General features: G+C 50.3%; 1 protein-coding gene across 8 annotated transcripts in view; it reads left to right on the top strand.

Moving 5' to 3' along the window:
* PRKAG2 (protein kinase AMP-activated non-catalytic subunit gamma 2) overlaps positions 1–19,584 on the top strand; it is a 255,248-nt gene that overhangs the window by 153,878 nt on the left and 81,786 nt on the right. For 5 of the 8 annotated variants that reach the window (XM_025862118.2, XM_025862116.2, XM_073887555.1 and 2 more), the window contains one exon: positions 6,583–6,800. The exons of the other annotated variants lie outside the window; for them this stretch is intronic. In XM_025862118.2, the coding sequence (XP_025717903.1) occupies positions 6,583–6,800 (218 nt within the window). The remainder of the gene's footprint in view (positions 1–6,582; positions 6,801–19,584) is intronic. 8 annotated transcript variants of the gene reach the window in all.

The following is a 19,584-nucleotide window of genomic DNA, read 5'->3' as shown; positions in this document are numbered from 1 at the left end:
CCCAGACGCTGTGTCCAGTGTGTTGGGCTAACTCAGTGAAGATGGAGATCAGGGACTGCCCAGACCAAGGGTTTTGAGCAAAACCTTCCCATGTGAAATGAAGGCAGAAAGTTGTCCAAAGTGCAATGGAAAAGATTTGAGGACTCTTCAGGAATATTCTACACAGAACCGCAGAGCAGACCACTGGACTGGGGCGAACCCAGACCATACATGTACCAGGGACAGTCAGCCAAACCCTCCTCATGAGCAAGTAAGAATGGCTGCTTATGTTTGCACCCAATCCAATCCCAGCCCGCTGAGGCCAGAGAAGTCTAGTTTTACCCCACAAGTAGAGTTCATGTCCCAGAAAGTCCACCTGCCATAAGACGTGATTGGTTCCTTAAAACCAAGAAGAACCTAGAAACCTACCATCACAGTTCAGATCTCAAGGCCTAGGATTCACGAGAGTCTCAGGTTTGGACCCACATTTCCTGATGATGAAGCTTCTTATTCCTTATTCTGTGTAGACAGAGCTACCACTGCCTTTGGTGTCCCCCGAGCTCTCCTAGGCTCCTCAAGGGGAAAACCCAGGGAGAAGAGATGGGAAGGGATTTCTTGTCCTTCTGAGTTCCCATCTCGGGTAGGTCTCACCTCAGGTAATTCAGGGCAAAAATGAAGGGGATCGTGGAGGGCAGTGCAGGGAGGAGCAGAAGACAACCAGGCCAGAGGGAAAGCCAAGAGGCAAAGCATTAAAAATGGAAGCAGTGCGTTTACTTGTGGAGAGAAGCCATCCTAAGCAAAGCGAGTGGCAGACGGGCTTTTTCTCGAACCACACCGGACCCGGCATGCGCACACATCAGTTGTGTGCTGCTCGTATTACCGGGCTTTCTGACCCTTTAAGTGCCCCTCCTTGTGGCACAGTTCCTGAGCAGCAGGGACTCCTGCCTCTCCCTGCCTGTGCCACCATCCCCCCCACCCCCGTGACCCTTGTCACCATCCCTTCAAAGTTAGGAGCAAAAGTCGTAAGTCCCCTCATCTCTGTAACGAGTCATTAGTTGTTTTTTAAAACTGCATATAAGTAAACCTCCCATCCAGCGTAAGTTGAATATTTGCTCTTCTCATGAGACAATGGTCAGAAAGGACGTTTAAGAACAGGAACAGAATGAATTTTCTCCTTTCTTGTTATTTCAGACCGTATGCATGTGCTGCCCAAGGGCAGGGGAGAGGGGGAGCATGTGCACCCCACATAGCCATCTGGTCTACCTGGTTTATTTTATTTTATTGTATTTTTTTTTACCAACGCAAGGGCTTTATTTGCTCAAGGGCCCATGGCCAGTTAGCGGCAAAACTAGGCCTAGAACTTGAGGCTTCTGAAATCCAGGCCTCCGCCTTCCATGCCACACTGCTGTCCTTCTGCAGATGTCTGCTCACTTTCTTCCAGGGGCGCCCCTGTGCCCCCTCCTCCCCCATCTCTGTAGACGTAGCTCATGCCAGTACAGCCTGGCCCTGTGAAGTCACCAGCTCATGGCTCCCTGGTGTCTGGAGCCGCTTGCCTGGTGTCCTGTGCGGCTGCCAGGAGCCGTTTCTGTTCACTCACTGTGCCTATTCACTCGTCCTGGCTGCTACCCCAGGAGAATCAAAGGCATTGTTCACTCTCAGAGGCTGACAGTGATCCTAAACAAAGTCCTTAAGAAGCAGAAGAAGGAGGGAAAGCCTTCTCAGAAGAACAAAACGGAGGAAACCTGTCTGCTCTGGGTACTGTTGCCACAGCCCAGTCTTGTCTGGGCCCTTCAGAAGGTCGCCTTAGTTGGGGGGCAGATTTGTTTTGTTTTCCAAAGTGCAGTCCCAGCTCTTTTCCGGTGTCTCTACTGAGCTTTCCCACCCCTTCTCCGATCGCCTCCTGCTCTAGTGTTCCACGCATTTAACTCCCCGTGCTCCCTGAGTATGGTATGGTGGGTTTGGGTTTGGGTTTGTTTTTGCCTCACTTTCCCCAACCGGACTGAAAGGTGGGATTCGTCGATTCATGGAACACACCCCCTCCTCCACGCCTGCAAACGCTTGGCCCCTGGCAGCTGATGAGCAGACCCTGGTCTTCCTGAAAGCTTGCGGCTTGGCAGTTGGCCCCGTGATTAGGAAATAAATTGGTCTATTTCAAAGTAATGGGGGATTGCACTGCCCCATTCCCCTTTTCATTTAAGAATTGTGACACCAATAATCAAAAGAAGAAAAAGATTTAGGAGTGTCATTCTTAACCCTCCCGCTTTCTTTCATAAGACAGCCCCCCTTTCCCCGGTAAAACATCATAAATGTGAGTAAAAGTCTCCCCTCTGCTGAGCACGTTTCCGCTCTTGCTGGCTGACAAGGAAGCCCACGCCAGGGGAGGAAGCCCACAGAGCTCCAAGCCCACCTTCTCCTCCTGTCCCCCTTTCAAGCCTCCTGCCCACCTCTCCCTTCCCTTCTGCACCCAGTGCTTTCTAAGCTCTCCTGCCCGCGGGCCTGTGAAATCCCACTTTCACACACCCAAAATGTTGTTTTAAGTCTTGGTGATCTCCCTGCAATCTCCCTATTCAATGCTGGCAGAAGTGTTTAGGATTTGGAGTCAGGACGCTGGTTACAGGTGTGCCCTCTGCCATTGTTTACTCACTAAAGGACCAGGGACCAGCAGCTTCTCGGGTCACTGGTGTCTCCCCCTACAAAGTGGGAAAATAAAGCTGCCCCCAGGGCATGGCCTCAGGGAGCAAATGGGGCAAGAGTATGTAGGAGCACTTTGTAAACAGTAAGGCATCATGCAAAAAAAGATGTCGCTATTGCAAGACTCTACCCCTCTTAACGATGGTTCATGTATCAGGGAAAAGAGGGGGCATATTTTTGGCCCTAGGAAGGTTCTTTCCCTGTTCCTTCAACTGCACATATTGCTAATCCTCACATCATTTTACCTGATCCCTCCCCCTCTAGAGTCCAGAGCATCATCCTGTTTTCCCCAACGAGACCACCCACTCCAGGGAGGGGGCAGAGAGGAGGCGGGAAGGCCAGGTGGAAAGATGGAAGCATTTTTGAGCTTGGAGGGACTTCACTGAGGGGAGCTTTCCTAGGGACGTGGAGAATCCTTCTGTTCCGCTAGAAGCCGGTTGCTACCCCCACCAGGCAGGAAGCCCGCTTAGCTTCCCCTCACCCCAGACGGTTCAGCAAGCTTGTGTCCAGGGCTGTGCCATGTCCTGCACCACCCTTCTTGCCTCTGGAGCCCCGGGTTCGGACCATTCCAGGACGCAGAGGATGGCCCACAGAGGATGAGCCACAGGAGAAGCAGAAGCCACCGTTTGGGCTTTAAAGAGCCCTCTTAGGGGGCAGCTGCTTAGTCATGTTCTCTTAAATTATGTACACTTAGGAAGGAATATTCTATACCCAAAGAGCTTGCAAGGAGGTCCGCCAGCTTTGAATGTCCCTTACACAGTGACAATCGGGCTTCATCCCTGAAGAATGTTGTAAATGGGACAGCCTCTCGTAGAGAGAGAGACAGACCAGGCCCTGCCTTCGGAGTGCTTCCATCGGGGGGGGGGGGGGGGGGGGGGGGGGGGGGGGGGGACGGCCCCCCCCAGAGCTGGGTGGGGGGCAGCTGGGATCAGGGCAAGAGGCGGGAGGCGCGTCTATACGGCGTCAGCCAGCCTCTTGGCTCAAAAGCTGAACAGGGGCTGAAGAAAGTAATTTTCTGAGTTGCCAAGGCGTCCACACGATATGAAAGTTGTAAAATAGGAAAGGGTGGACGATGACCGTTGTCCTTGCCCCCCCTTCCTGTCTCCAGCGGTGCCTCCGCATCCTTCCTGAGATACTCTGGGCACGTGCAGACGGGCTGAATGCTCATATGTACGTTCTTATCCCCCTTTCTGAGACTGTGAGTGGGGTCATTCTGTACAGATGGCTCTGGGGGGTGCCTTTTCACTTCCCGCTCGGTCTCAGAGGTAAGAAAGAGGAGGCAGCCTGTCGCGCCCGTCAGGGAGCCATGGCCGTCGGCGTGGATGTGCCGTCGGCGTGTTAGCCCCTTCCTGCCGACGAGCATCTGCGTCTCCAGTCTCTGCTTTTACAAGCACCACTGTAACGAATGACCCCACACACTCGCCTTCAGCAACCATGCAACTGCATCTACGGAAGGAAATCCCAGAAGCAGATTGTTGGGTCAAGGAGCATATGCCTTTGCAGTTTTGGTAGAAGTTGCCAGAATGCCTCCACAGAGGCATTTTTGTCCCAGCTTCTGAAAACAGCTCTGGGGGTGTGGTTGGAGCCAGAGTCTGAGCTGGGTCTGGGAGTAGAGTCACAGGCAAGATGGGGGGGGGGGGCCGGTTTGGATTGTGCCCTGTGTTTGGACAGCCGCGGGCGCGTCAGCACTGAGGGCTGCCCCTCCTTAACACGGAGAGCCAAGCCCCCACAGGGGCTTCGCCCGAGGGGCTCTCACAGGCTGTTAGAACGTGGTTGGTGGCACAAGCTTGAAGTCCAAATGCCCCCCGTCCCTCTCTGTTTCACCCGTCTGTCGGGTCTCTAGCACTCGCCCCTGGAAGCACCCAGGGGGCGTCTGTGTCCCGTGGTTGGGGCGAGCGTTGGGAGCACAGGACATAAATTCCCTGTTAGCCTGTGACGTGAGAACCAGCATGTTCTGGGCTGCTCTGTGAGGAGCGAGGCTGGCAGGCCAGCTGAGGACTCTCGCTGGAAGGACCATGGAAAGACGAGCCACCACCCCTGGGGGCCCGAGGCCCACGGGGTGCTGGGCTCCACAAACAGAGTAGCACATGGGCTTCCCTCTTCTGCCTCCCAGCAGAGCCCTCTGAAAGGCCCAGGCACGCCCCCTCTGAGCCTTGGCAGGCATCCCCATTCCTCACCGCTCTGTGGGCGTCCCTGGGGAGCATTGAAGCCGTGACACTAAAGAAGGGCCCAGACTTGGGCCAGGCAGTTCCTCCATCACCCTGCCTGCCGGACCACCCCTCCCCCAACAGCCGGAAACCCCCAGGTCTGCTGCCCTTGACCCTCCCTCTCCTTCCCCACCCCAAGCCCCACCTCAGAACGGGCTTTGCTTCTCAAGACCTTTGGGGGAAAACTTTTGTTTCTAAAAGAGTTGGGGGCTTTCCTTTTGGAGGCCTTTGGTATCTTAAGTTTTGAGACCCACCAAACCATGCGTGATCGAGTGTTCTATCTCCTGCTTTCACCTAAACCTGCCTCCCAGAGGTCATCCCACTTGGGATGGCTTCGTGGGAAAGGAGGTTCCCTAGAAGATGATCCTCCTCCTTTGATTGGTTCCTTCCAGAGTTCCCACCAGGGAAGTACGTACCCCGAACACTCTCTGGGCATGGGGAGGGAGAGAAGATGCCAGCGGAGCTTGAGCCCCACACCCTTCCGTGCTCCCTTCTCTCACCTTGCCTGTTGGGTGGCGAGTGTCTTCCAGGCACCCTCCCCCCACCAGGGCAGCCCTGGCTGCTGTGGGGACCCAAAAGGCCAACCCAGAACCCCTGCCCCAAAGGCAGATGGGGGATTTTGCTGGGAACAGGAGACTTACATACTTTTGCATTTGGTTTCAATGTTAAATAGCGTGTTGTGACCTCATATGGGTGAGATGTGCTCGCGAGTCCAGAGCTGGAGGGTCGGAAGAAAAGGGTTGGTTGAATTGATTCCCGAGGAATAGGTGGTTCCTCCAGGGAGCAAAGATGGAAGCAGAGAAGGGAACACACATGTGTACAGGGACTGTAGACTGTGAGGAGAGGGCTCTGGAATTCGGGACGGAGTAGCACTGCAAAGGAGGTCCAGGCTTATGGCTCTGCATCTTTGTCTGGGTCAGAAGCGGCGAGTGGCAAAGAGGTAGCCCTTGGTACTGACGTCTTTGCTTTGACTCCCATGGTTTAAAAATTTTAAATATCAAATTTAAAATAAAAAGTTTACTGAGTTATCCAGAAATGTGAGACCCCAGACCCGAATCCAGATTCTGCTTCTCTTGGAAAACAAATCCAGCCCCTGGACTCTATGAGGTTTCTAGAGCTGCCATAACAAAGTACCTCACACTGGGTGGCATAAAACAACGGAAGTTTCTTCTCCCAGTTAAGAGGCTAGAGGTCTGAAACCAAGATGTCAGCCGGGCCGTCCTCCCTCTGACACCCTGGAAAGCGTCCTTCCTCACCGCTGGCTTCCGATGGTCGCCGGCTACGCTCGGCGCTCCTTGGCCCGTAGATGTATCACTTCGGTCTCTGGCTCCCAGTGACATGGCTTCTCCTCTGAGTGTGCGTCTAGGTTTCCATGTCTTCTCCTCTCAAAAGGACACTGGTCTCATTGGGTTAAGAGCCAGGCCGACTCCAGTGTGACCTCATTTTAACTTGATGACATCTGCAAAGACCCTATTCCCAAATCTTCACAGGTGCCGGGGGTTAAGAGTTCAACACAGCTATTTGGGGGATGCAATGCAGAAATAAAGAAATAAAGAAATAAAGAAAAACTTGTCCCCAGCATTCAGAATTTAATAATGCCAAATCTTGCCGTTTGAGATTTTCGGTACTAAGAAGCAGAAGTGCATTCTCGGCCTTCCTCTGCCTCAGCCAGACTTCTAACAGCGCTCTGTGGTCTCCTCCGCAGCTTCAGGCCTCTCTTCCTCTCCGTCCACACCCACCCAGGTGGCCAAGCAGCACACCTTTCCTCTTGAATCCTACAAGCACGAGCCTGAGCGACTGGAAAATCGCATCTATGCCTCGTCTTCCCCTCCGGACACAGGCCAGAGGTACTGCCCGTCCTCCTTCCAGAGCGTGGCCAGGCCTCCAGCAGCATCACCGACACACTATGCTTCCCCCAGAACCGTAAGTCTGGCCTCGTCCTGTGGGTCGGGCCTCCAGGCATCGGGGGGAGGGGCGCTGAAGCCGAAGCTGGGCACCCCTGACGTGTTGGGTGTATTTTATCATGAGTCCCGGGCTGAGGAAGAAACACAGAGGGCGCAGCAGGCAAATGGCAACTAAACAGAAAGTGGTAACGCCTGGAACCTGACCAGAAAGTGTGTGTTGCCTCAGCCTCTTTTAAGTAGTCAGTCATAAAAAGCTTTATTTGAATTTATCTGGATTGGGAGCCTAGAGAAAGAAGTGATAGGCGAAGCAAAAAGAAAAGGGGAGGGGTTGTTTTTTGTTTTTTGTTTTATTTTATTATGTTATGTTAGTCACCATACAAGGTTTTTTTAAATTGAAGTTTTATTTTGGAGTTTTAAGATTTCCAGTTTGCCATCATTTGCACTCAGAAGCATTCTTGAAAAGGTGAGGCTCTCGGAGTGCAGCGGTGAGGCGAGCCAGGCGTGTGAGCCCCCGCAGAGGCTGAGGGTCAGTGAGTGCAGATGGAGGAAGGCGGCTGAGCAACGGGACCCACGTGCTCCGCAGCCGCACGGTGGGCCTGAAGCGTGGAGACGCTCTCCATCCCTGCCTGGTTCCGACGAGGAACATGGGTCCTCAGTGTTCTCCCTGTGCCCAGCGAGGACATAAGAACCGTGTCCCTGAAGTCCATCTATGTGGATGGGACTGTGGGGTCCGGTGGCTGTAGTGGTCCCCTGGGGTTGCTGGAACTAAGCGGCATGAACTGGGGGGCTTAAAAGAACCAGAAGCTATTGCCTCGTAGCTCTGGAGGCTGGAGGTCTGAAGTCCTGGTTTGGGCAGGACCATGCTCCCTGCAAAGTCTCTAGGAGCCTTCCCTGGTTCTTCCAGCTTCTTGGGAGCCCCGGCTGCTCCTTGGCTTGTGGAGCATCACACCGATCTCTGCTTCTGTCCTCACGATATCCTCTTCTTCCAAGGACACCACTCATGTTGGAGTAGGGCCCACCCTGCTCCAGTGGGACCTCGTCTTCACTTGATCACATCCACAGTTTGTATTTCCAAACAAGGTCACGTTCACAGGCATCAGAGCCTAACACCTCGCCGTGGCTTTCTGGGGGACACTGTCCAACCATAAGCATTGTTATCTTTGGAGAGAAAGAAGGTGTGTTTGTCATGCAGAGAACATGCCATCGCTATTCTCCTTGTTCATTCAGCGATTGCTTTATGAGATGCAGGCTTCACAGTGTTGTTTGAGGGCCTGCGGGATCAAATGCAAGGTGTCGTTTCTGCCTTCTAGGGCTTCCCGTCTTACTGGGAACAGAGTAACCCTCGGGATGAAAGAGTTAAGTCAGAGCGGAAAGGAGGTTGGGTGGGGGTGGAGAGTCCGCTCCAGAGGAGGTGGGGAAGGGAAACGCTGTGGTCTGATAAGGGCTGCGAAGGCCCCGGTGCAGCCCAGTAAGCTGGGCCTTGCATAAGTGGTGGGCCTTGACTGAGGGGAGAGGTGAAGGGAAAGCCTTCCAGAGAAGAAAAGTCGCAACGACTTGGGTGGGAATGAGGGTGACGTGCAGCATAGAGAAGGAGCCGGGCTGTGGGCCGTGTCTGAGGGTCAGGAGCGCAGCAGCAGACCAGGAGGTAGACTGGAGACAGGAAGACCCGGAAGCAGAGGAACAGTCCAGATGAGGAGCAGGACAGGGCTCGGCCCCGGAGAGCTATGGGCCTTGGAGGAAGGTCATCCACGTTCCTGGGTGGGAATGAGAGAAGATCTAGAAAGGCTCTCCTGGGCACTTCACAAAGAAACTTGGTTATAGAGATAAAGGAACAAAAAAAGAATCCAAAAAGCTAACTGTGAGGCGACCCAGATTGTCAAAAGCCGGAAGCCACTACTCCTCTGGGGCTAGAGGGGCAATGGGAGGTGGTGGGGTTACCAGAGCCCCGCCGATGGGAGTAGAACCTGATGTGTCTGCCCGGTAGGAGCTGGAGCCACAGAAGAGAAGCAGCCCCTGGCCAGAGACGCCCTTTGGGGCAGAGGGATAGAAACCCTCCAGCCTTGTGCCAAACCTACCCAGAAGCCTATGGGCAAGGCAATCTGGGACAGAAGGAGCCTGTGGGGGCCAGGAGCAGAGGAGAGGACCGAAGAGGGAGGTGACCAACAGAGAGGCTCCCAAGGATAAAGGAGATATAAAAGTCTCAAGAGACTGGCTTCTTCTCATTATTTATTAGTGATAGTTGACAGAATAACCCCGTTTAGCAAGAGACACCGATTTGAAGAGAAAACAGTTATTTGGGGTTTAGATCACTGGAAGTGATGCTGACAGACACAAGACTTGTCCATGATTGCAGAAGTTTGCTGCTGGCCTTTCCCAGGTTAAATAAAAGAGAATCCAGAGAGTGCTGTCGGTCCAGTGTCAGTTTTTTCCCTCTAAAATAATGACTGGGAAGTGGTATTCTTAGCTGTTTAAACCTCACACAGCTCAGAAGCCCATGGCTGAGGCCAACCAGCCAGAGTCCTGCCGGGATTTCTGAGGCGGTTCTGGGGCCAGAGTGGAAGTATCCTCAGCCATATCCCACACTCAGTGATGGATATGCCATGTGCCTGGTCAGGGCCTGCAGTCCCACACATACGGCTGACAGTGAGTGTGACATTTCAGTGACATTTGAGCAACCATCCACATGTCCCGAGGGGAGGATCAAGATGTGGTCATTCTGTACAATGGGATCTTACTCAGCCTTAAGAAGGAAGGACATCCTGACACCTGCTACAACATGGATGATCCTTGGGGACATTATGCTGAGTGAAATAAGCTAGTCATACAAGGACAAATCCTGTGTGATTCCACGTGTCTGAGGTTTCCAGAGTAGTCAGATTCATAGACACAGAAAATAGAAGGGTGGGTGTCAGAGGCTGGACGGGGAGGACTGAAGAGTCGTTGTTCAATGGAGAAGAGTTCCAGTTTGGGAAGATGGAAAAGTTCCGTAGATGATGGGGGTCATGGTGGCACAACAGTGTGAATGTACTCAATACCACTGAATCATACTTTTAAAAAATGGTTAAAATGGTAAATTTTATATTATGTATATTTTACTACAATTTTTTGAAAAAGTGATCCAGGCAAGACTACAATGTTTATATAGTTTGAGCTTCAGAAAATCTGGGTGATCACCAGAAGCTCCCCACTTATGTTATGCAATGATACATTTCAAAATCGGAAGACAATGTCCCCACTGGCTCCCTGACATTAGACAGGCTTGATCCCACTGGTCAGCGTTTCTTCTTTTTATTTAAAAGATTTTATTTATTTATCTGACAGAGAGATAGAGAGAGAGCACAAGTAGACAGAGCGGCAGGGAGCGGGAGAAGCAGGCTCTCCGCAGAGCGGGGAGCCCGATGCGGGGCTCGATCCCAGGACCCTGGGATCATGACCTGAGCTGAAGGCAGACGCCCAACTGACTGAGGCACCCAGGCGCCCCCCATTGGTCAGCTTTATCACCGGAGGCATCCCCGGGAGGCCCCTGTCATGGCCTCTGCAGCCATTATTGGGCTGGGTCTGTCCTGCTTTGCAGCAGGGCTGGTGGTCATTTCAAGTTCCTGCGAAGTGCACTTCTTTATCACTGGACTATGTTGATTGTCTTAAGTTCCTTAAGAGCTTGGCTGATTTCATAAATTTGGCTACCAGCATAATCTTCACTGGAGAAATGTGATTGCTTAAAGACTTTTGTCAGCCTGAAAATATTTAGATATAATTTGTCTCTGCCCTTTGGAACAAAAAGACACTTTCTGTAAACATTGACCCCGAAGATCACTTTTATAAAGTATGTTCCCATGAGTCTTATTCTAAAATTGGAATGGGGATAAGGGTAATTAGTTTGTCTTTGGTAGAAAGTACTCATTTTATCACTTATTTACTCAGCAAAGACTTACTAAGCAACTTCTGTGTGTCATAAACTGTGCTCAGAAAGGGCGAGTGGGTGACAAACGTATGAGGAAGAGACATGTTTGTCCTTTTCACTACTTGATTAGTGGTGCATTATGCATGGGAGGGCTTCAAGAAATAGCTAATAACTAGCTGAACAAAGGAGGGAGATTTGTCTCTCTGGGGGATGCAGGCAGGTAAATAATTACAACAGAGTTAGATGGAACCTGGGTTGTTATGATGGGAGGAAACACCCAGTCCAGTCTGAGTGCATGGAAGAGCCAATCCCAGAGGAAGGAAGTGGACTTTTTTTCAGCAGAGAGCAATAATCAGCTTTGCGTTTCTGGATGCTCTGTTCTGGATGGATATGAAAACAAGACTGGATTTGAGTAAGACGGGAGCTCAGACGGGACACTGTGTGAAATTATCTGGGCCTGGTGGTAGCTGACGGTGGAACAGAGTGGACCAATGTTAAGAAGTTAAGAACTACTTAAGAGGTTGAATTGAAAGGAATTTGGAATGCAGTGATTGATGGGTTGAGGGGGGAAAAAGAAGAATCAAGGATGATTCCAGAAGTTTTGCCTTAGGAAACTAGATGAATGGTAGTTGCATTTGCTGGGATAGGGAACAGGGCAGGAAGGGGAGCAGGCTATGGATGTGCGCATGCATGCATGTGAGCACGTGTGTGTGTGTGTGTGTGTGTGTGTGTGTTCAGGTGGTGGTGGTACAACAAGGTGCCCGTGGAACATTCAAGAGGAGGTATCCAAAGGGCAGTTGGATATCTGCATCTGGAGCTAGAAATTAAGATTGAAAATCATTAGGATGTGAATGGTAATTTATGCCATGGTCGTAGATGAAATAATCTAGAAAAATATATGGTAGGTGAGAAGAGAGCCAGAAAAACGTGGACATTTCAGGCACAAACAAAGGAAAAGGATTCTGGATTGCCTTGAGATTAGGCAGAAAAGCAGGCAAACACAGTATCATGGAATCAAAAGGAATGTGTTTCACTGTGTCTCACGCATTTGGAGGGAGTGACGTCAAATGCAGTCGGGCGGCCTGCAATGTAAGGACTGAGGTTGGCCCCGATGACATTGGCAGGAATACTGTGGTCACGTGCAGAAGCCATGGAATGTGGGCTGAATGGTGAAGAGTGAAGAAGTGGAGATCTCTAGTGGAGATCTCTCAAGAATCCTGACTTTGAAGGGGAGGAGATGGGGCTGTCACTGTTAGAATGGAGGTGATGGTTTTTCCCTTTAATTGGGAATAGGTTTAAATACTAATCTGGACACAGTTAGTAGGAAGGAAGCAGTAAAAGACAGAAGGGAAAAGGCGAGCCTTACGTTCTGCTCTTGTCAAGGAAACGGATGGGATTTCTTGGGTGGTGGCAGGTGTTTGTCTTGGGCCAATGGAAGAATCATCTTCTGCTGCACTGAAGACTTGACATGAAGGTATTCGAAGCATCAGTGCTTTTCCGGTTCCCTTTCCACAACACTCATTCCCCTGTTCCTCCCCTTTTTCTTCCAGGAATTTCACTCTTGACCTACGTCTTGGGTCAGAGTCCCTAGAAGCAGAGTCTGAGATGGGGTTTGGGCTGCAAGTTTGTCGATTGACTACACAGTGCTCAGAATAAACCTGTAGGTGCAAGGGGAGGAAAGAAGGAAGACAAGTATGTGGTTTGGGATGAGATGTAGCCTCAGCCTGATGACGGGAGAGCTCTGGAGTGTAAACTGTGCCAGAATTTGCCCTGCCTGGAGGCAAGGAGGCTGGCCTTTTTACCTTCACACCAAGCAGCCGTTCGTTTGGGGATGCCCCAGGCGGAGGGAAATGCACCTCCAGCTGGGATCATCTGAGGACAATCCTGGAAGAAGTTGGCAGGTTTGAGCCATCAGCAGCGGCCCCTGAGCCAGTGACAGGGAATGCGAGGCATCAGCTGAGGCCCGGTCCCTCGTCTTCTCTTGCCTGGTTGGTTCCTGTATTGTCCCCGTTCTTCTATTGCCACATAACAGACCTCCCCAAAACTCAAGACAGCAACCGTTTCTTTAGCTCTCAATCCTGCAGGCTGTCAGTTCAGGTTGGGCATTCTTCTAGTCTTGGCCGTGCTTACTCACACGTCTGTGGTCACTTACGAGGTTACTTGGCGGCTGGTCGGGCCTGAGCGGCCTCAGCTGGAATGTCTCACCTCTGTTCCGTGTGGTCTCTCCTCCCCTAGCAGAGGCTGTCCCAGACTTGTTCTTATGACAGTGGCACGATTCCAGGAGGCAAGTCTTCCTGAGGCCTAGGCTCAGAACTGGTACCCTAACTCCTACCTGAGATAGAATCTGTTCCCTCTCCCCTTTGAAGCCGGGTTGGGTTTTTTCCTTGCTTCGGCAAACAGAATGAAGCAGAAGTGACAAAGTCTCACTGCAGAGAGCCTGGATACAGGAAGAGGTGAAGAGTGTGGGCCAATTTTCAGATCTCCCACACGCCTTATCTCTTGATTTCAACAGCTGGGCCTGCCATGGAACACAGCATACTGGAGTCGAGAGGTTCATTTATCTCTGCGTGAGGAGTCTAATTTAGACGGTTAATTCTTTTGAGAGTAATTCCCTGAAAAGGAGGCTGCTGCAGTTTGTGTTTCCGGAGAAGCAGATTCTAGCCAGAAACTAATGTGCAGGGTGTTCATTAGGAAGTGTTCTGAGGATCAATGCCTGAGCGAGAAGGAAGGAGGGAGGCAGGTCTGAGGGAGAAGCTGCGAGGCAGTGCTGTCTCGACCAGGTCCTCGGCAGACCCCCAGGGAGCACTAAAACGGGGGCAGCTCCCCAGACTTGTCCCAAGTTGGGGCAAAGGAGCCAGGCCCTTCTACCCTTGCATCAACCACTCATTAGATGGCAGCTCTCCTGGAAGAGGGTTAACCCTGGCCAAGGCAACTCTCCTCAGCCAACTGCAGTGCTGGCTAATAGTTGAAGGCCATCACTTGGCAGATTCCCAATAGCTGGGGGGAAATCCTTCACTTCTGAAAGGGGATCTGAGTGGTACATTACAACCTCTAACCATGGGCTTATAGTCTCTACTTTTTTTTTCAATTTATGATCCCAAAATTCTGATAGGTGAAAACAAGGGGTATCATATTTCTTCTTATGCTATATTTAAAATGTAACTAAACTGAAGAAAAGGGTTCAGGATGGTTGGTTGGGGATGAATGAAAAAGGTTTTATTAGGCCCAGGGAGAGAGGAACTAAGGCCCCAGCCAACACCCATCACCAACTCCCCGCCTGTGGGAGTGAGCCACCATGGACGTGAATCCTCTAGCCCCAGTCAAGTCTTCAGATGAGACTGTAGCCCCCGCCAATACCAGAGATCCAGGACCACCCATCTGAACTGCTCATGAATTCCTGACCCACAGAAACCATAAGAAATAATGTATTGTTCTGCTATGGCTACTACAACGAAATGCCACAGACTAAAGGACTTAACAGAAATTCATTTCTCAGGGCACGTGGGTGGCTTAGTCGGTTAAGCATCTGCCTTCGGCTCAGGTCATGATCCCGGGATCCTGGGATCGAGCCCCATGTGGGGCTCCCTGCTAAGTGGGGAGTCTGCTTCTCCCTCTCTCTCTGCCACTCCTCCTGCTCATGCTCTCTCTCTCTCATAAATAAATAAGAAAATATTTCTAAAAAAAAAGAAAAAAATTCATTTCTAACAGTTTGGAGGCCAGAAGCCCAGGATCAGGGTGTTGACAGGATCCAGAGGCCTCCTCCGCTGCAGATGCCAACTTCCTGCTGTGTCCTCACGTGGTCTTTCCTCTGTGCGCACGTATCCCTGGTGTCTCTTCCTCCTCTTATGAGGACACAAGTCCTATTGGATTAGGGCCCCACCCTATGATCTCACTTAACCTTAGTTACTTCCTTAAAGGCCCCATCCCCTAATACACTCACACTGGGGGTTAAGGGCTTCAGCCTATGAATTTGGAGGTGGGGGGACACAATTCAGTGCATCACAGATAATAAATTACTATTATTCTCTTAAGCCACTGAGTTTTGGGGTGATCTGTTATATATCGAAAGATATCTAGTACCTGTTTTATCATATATGTGGGGAGATAATAAACTCAGAAGTAAGGGGTTCTTTTTAAAATTTGACCGTCTTGCCACTGAGTCAATCTTTAAGATCCCTGGTTTTCCTAGTATGAATATTTGGAAGGAAGTCACCAACCAGTCTTTCAAGATTGTTATTTAGAATAATTAACCTTTTTTATTCTTTAAGATAGGAAAGCACTCTAAAAATCTAAAAATATTTCAAATCACTTGATCTTAAGGAGTAGATAAGATTTTAGAGGCTCTATTTTGTTCTTTTATTCCCATCTACCATTTAAAATATCAAATTACAACATAATAAGATCTCGGTGTTAAGACCATCTGCCCAGAAATGGCAAACTAACAGTTCCATAGTCCATTACTCACAACAGATTAGATATTTTAAAAATAGTTTGGGAAAGATTCGCATTGGGTCAAGGAGTAAGGAGTGCCAGCGAGAAATGATTCACAACAGGATTGGTTATCACGAGAGTTGTTGCTTACACAAGTGTTGCCAGTGTGTTGAAGAGGCAGGCAGGGAATATCTACTCTCCCGGCTGTCAAAAGAAGGTATTATAATTGGCATCCTTCCTGGGTCCCTGCACTGGTAGGATTGTGACTTCATGAGCAGAGAGAAGGCAGAGCCCAAATAAGAGAGATGTACTTGGCTGAGCACTTGGCCTGTTTTTTCTGAGCACTGGCCTGGGTCTGTGGGATTCTTATTTATTCTGTTCCCCAAGGTAGCTGAGCTCTAGGAAAGGATGTTGAATCTTTTTACCTCGATTTTTCTTTAATTTGACAAATGGACTACCTCTGTCACCTCCCCAGGGACCCATGCGGGAAATGACTCATTCAGTGGTGGTTTCCTAAGATGCCATCATTTGCCTGACAGCAGGCTAGGTACTGAGTGTTCAGGGACAGTTGAGAGCATTTCTGCCTCAAGAGTCTCAGCAAGAGCAGGTCCTGTGGAGCTGGGACCCAGGGCTAAAGCAGCTGAGGGGTGCCTCCACCTCTTCCCTCATGGACCACAGCCTAACAGATGTGGGATACGCACTTGGTATCACTGTGATCACGGGGGCACAAATGTTAAATTTCCCAGAATGAGTTATTTGGCTGTCTCGGTGGATAGAGCCAACCCTTCTGTTGGTGAAATGTGCCATCATGACAGCAGGCACTTCAGGATTCATCTTGAACTTTTCTACCCAAAAGGAACAACACTGGACAAGGCAATGGTTAAAATATTGGGGTCCCATGGAGTTGGGATGCTCACTGGAGTTTCTCAGGATGATCTACAGATAACGCCTCTGCTGGGAGGAGGACTACGTGGCAGTTCGCTTTTTCCTTCCCTTGGCCGGCCTCGTCAAGGATGCCACCTAACTGGGCAACAGGCCTTGACTAAATGTATCTCCTGTTGAAGAAACCATCTTGATCATGGCTGTCTATAAGCTCAGGGCAGAAGCCAGCCTTCCAGGGGCCACTAGGTGAGTGCGCGGTGACAAAGGGTAGACGGAGACAGCTTTGTCATGAAGTTTTTGGAGTGAAGAGGAGCCATGAGTGAGGGCCAGAGCTGGCAGGGAGCCAGAGGGCATTTCTCTCAAAGATGGGCCGGGCCTGAGCATGTGAACATGCTGATAGAGGGAGGTAAAGGTTCCCGAACCTCCCACCCTCTCTACCCACTCCTCTGTCCTCCAAAGATGCAGGCTTTACGTGAGGATCAAAGGAGAGCGTGTGTGTAGGCTTCCCGAAGCTCCGTTGCTAGCAAACACTGAAGTCGAGTCTTGAACCAAGGAAACGGGGCTCCAAAGCCCATGTTCGTGGTGTGATTTCCTACGGCCTCTAGAGAAGTCCAGGCTTCTCGGCCCACCGGTTGCACGCGGACACAGCGTCTTAGCGCACATATGCCTGATTCAGGGGCTGGCCCCAGGGCCAAAGCTGGCCCGTCATCTCTTTCTGTAATTCAAGTTTTCTTAATACACAGCCACACCCATTTGTTTATGCCTCGTCTCTGGCTGCTTTCACGGGGAAGCAGAGGTGAGTACTTGCAACAGAGACCAGATGGCCTGCAATTTATCGTCTGGCCTTTTTTTCAGGAAAAAAACTTGCCAGTTCCTGACTAATTTGTGCCAGAGCCTCCCTTTCCTGCATCTCATTAATTAATAGGACATCCCACGCAAAGTGCCAGGGTGAGACTAGTCCCCAGAAAGGCAAAAGGCCAGTGGCAGAGCCCTGCCCCACTGAAGGCTCAGCGCCAGTCCCATGGGAGAGCGCAAGGGAAGTTAGTCATTGGGCCTGCCCACCAGAGGCCCCGAAGTCGGGCTGCCCATAAAGTTGGCAAACTGATCAGTAATCCTGTAGAGTTGGGACTAGGGGATCTGCACTGTCTTTACCCTCTGAGCATTATGATGTCATACAGTCCGCTTTGGGACTGCATTGAGGAGATTAGGGGTAATATAAATTGAAGGTGGAAGGGCCCTTATTCATCCCCTTACTCTCCTTGAATGAGGAAAGGATGCAAATTTGATGTAAATGGCACAAATGGGCCTTACGAAGTCTTCATTGCCTACCCTGGCAGCAGTTTCGAGGAATGAATTGGTCAGCTGAGCATTTTTTTTCCCAAAGATTTTATTTATTTATATGAGAAAGAGAGAGAGCACGAGCTGCGGGAGGAGCAGAGGGAGAGGGAGAGAATCTCTGAAGCAGACTCCACACTGAGCACGGAGCCCAACGTGGGGCTCCATCTCCTGACCCTGAGATCGTGACCTGAGCCGAAACCAAGAGCCGGACGCTTCACCGACTGAGCCACCCAGGCGCCCCCACAGCCATGCATTTTAATAGAAGGATTACTCCAGGGACAGGCTAGAGGCCAGAGGAAGCCTCCAGAAGACTAAGCAAGCAGACCCATAAAGAAAGGACAACATTAGTCCAGTGAGACACAACAAAGGACCAAATTAAGGCCACAGGAGTGAAGACTTAGAGGAAGGGGTTAATTATGAAGGCATATAGCAGATAAAATCGGCTGGCCTGGGTGAGACCCAGGGACATGGTGTGTGGGAGGAGGGCTCGAGGTGACTCTCTAGTTTCTGGCATGAAATGTTGGATGACAGTGTCCTTAAACTGGGAGGGGAAGTAGATCTTGGGATGAAAGTTAACTCCATTTGTGCCACACATTCTTTGATTTCAGGGGCCTGGATATGTAAGCCTGGGGCAGAGAAGCAGAGGTTCAAAAATGATTCTCTTTGTCCCTTTTACGGGCCATGAATTAAATCAAAGAAATCAAGACTCTGAACACCTTTACCTCTATAGCTGCTCATGCAGCGGAGAAAGCAAGGAGAATTTCATTCTAATGAGGGACACTTCTTACCAGTACAGCTGTATGAAAATGCATTTGGGGGACTGAACGTTAGATGGTGGAAAAACTACTGTACCTGCTCATGCATTCTAGACGGGCTTGTCTTGATTTGCATTTAGATGGGAATTCCTTCAGCTCAGAACCAGGATTGTCCTCTAACCCTCTGCACTCAGAAAAGCATTAACTTGGGCTGGTGAAGTGTTGGTACAACAGCAACACAGACCCTAACACCAGTATTAATAGTGTTGCTTAATGACTCCATAGAAATGAGCCACTGGAATGGTGGAAAAGTTTAGAACAAGCCTCCTCCGGCAGGTGTCTGAGACTGCAGTGTGTAACCTGTTAATGAGTGACTACCCAGACTCCCCAGCAGTGCTCCACCCGCTTCAGGGAGGCAGTGTGCTGTCTTCCTGCTATTTCTGAGGCTGAGCACGGAACCCTAGGGCACCGCCGGGTGGAGTCCTGAGTAGGAAGGTCATCTGCACATCATGAGCATGGTTAGAGGCGGTTTAGGAACAACTCTCTAAGGAACTACACAGAGAAAATTCCAGTATGATCGCTACGCCTCGGCCAACGAGTTCCTCTTCTCGCATTGTATCAAAAGCAGATTAAAAGCCCATTGCTTACCATGAGTTCATCCACAAATTGGGAAGGCTATTCAATTATCTTGGGTTAGTCTGATTATGCCGTTCCATTGGCCGTCTTTTGCATTTAATTTTTAAAATTAGGTGCATCTGGAGAAGTCTTTTATTATCTCTTTTAAAAATAGCATTCCTAGGCGCCTGGGTAGGTCAGTCCATTGAGCATCTGCCTTCGGCTCAGGTCACAATCCTGGGGTCCTGGGATCAAGCCCCGCATCGGGCTCCTTGGTCAGCGGGGAGTCTGCTTCTCCCTCTGCCTGCTGTGCTCTCTCTCTCTCTCTCTGTCAAATAAATAAATAAAATCTTAAAAAAAAATAGCATCCCTCTGGGATGAGGGATCCTGGAGATTGGTGGCCGCACAGCCATGTGCGTGTACTTAACACGACTGACCCGTGTGCTTAAAAATGGTCAAGAAGGCAAATTTTATGTTATTTTACCACAATTCGAAAATTTTTAAATAATAACATTCCCCTGATTATAAAAAGAAAAGCATAAAGGGAAGAAAAACTTCGCACACAGTTCTGCCACGCCGAGACAGTTCAACTGTGCTGGGGCGTGCTTTGCTTGCCCTTCGCTGTGCGTGCGTACACAGCCGTAGCCACGGACACATGACAGACTTAAGCCTGAGCACTCCGCCGATGTGATAATCAGGCCCCTGTCTTCAGTTTACAGAGTCTGGCTGTCAGGAGGATGTCATTTTTAAAGGTCTCTCTTTCATAAAATTTGGTGGTCACACCATATTAAATATTACTTTATACTATTCAAATTATGGAGCAGACCGCTGGGTCTAACCCAGTAAATGATAAATATTACATGTAGCCTGGAGAGCACATT

This window comes from Callorhinus ursinus, unplaced genomic scaffold (genome assembly GCF_003265705.2).
Source record: "Callorhinus ursinus isolate GAN/ISIS: 27379988/994484 unplaced genomic scaffold, GSC_fseal_2.0 scaffold80, whole genome shotgun sequence".
Lineage (NCBI taxonomy): Eukaryota > Metazoa > Chordata > Mammalia > Carnivora > Otariidae > Callorhinus > Callorhinus ursinus.
This window is presented reverse-complemented; position numbering and strand designations above follow the sequence as displayed.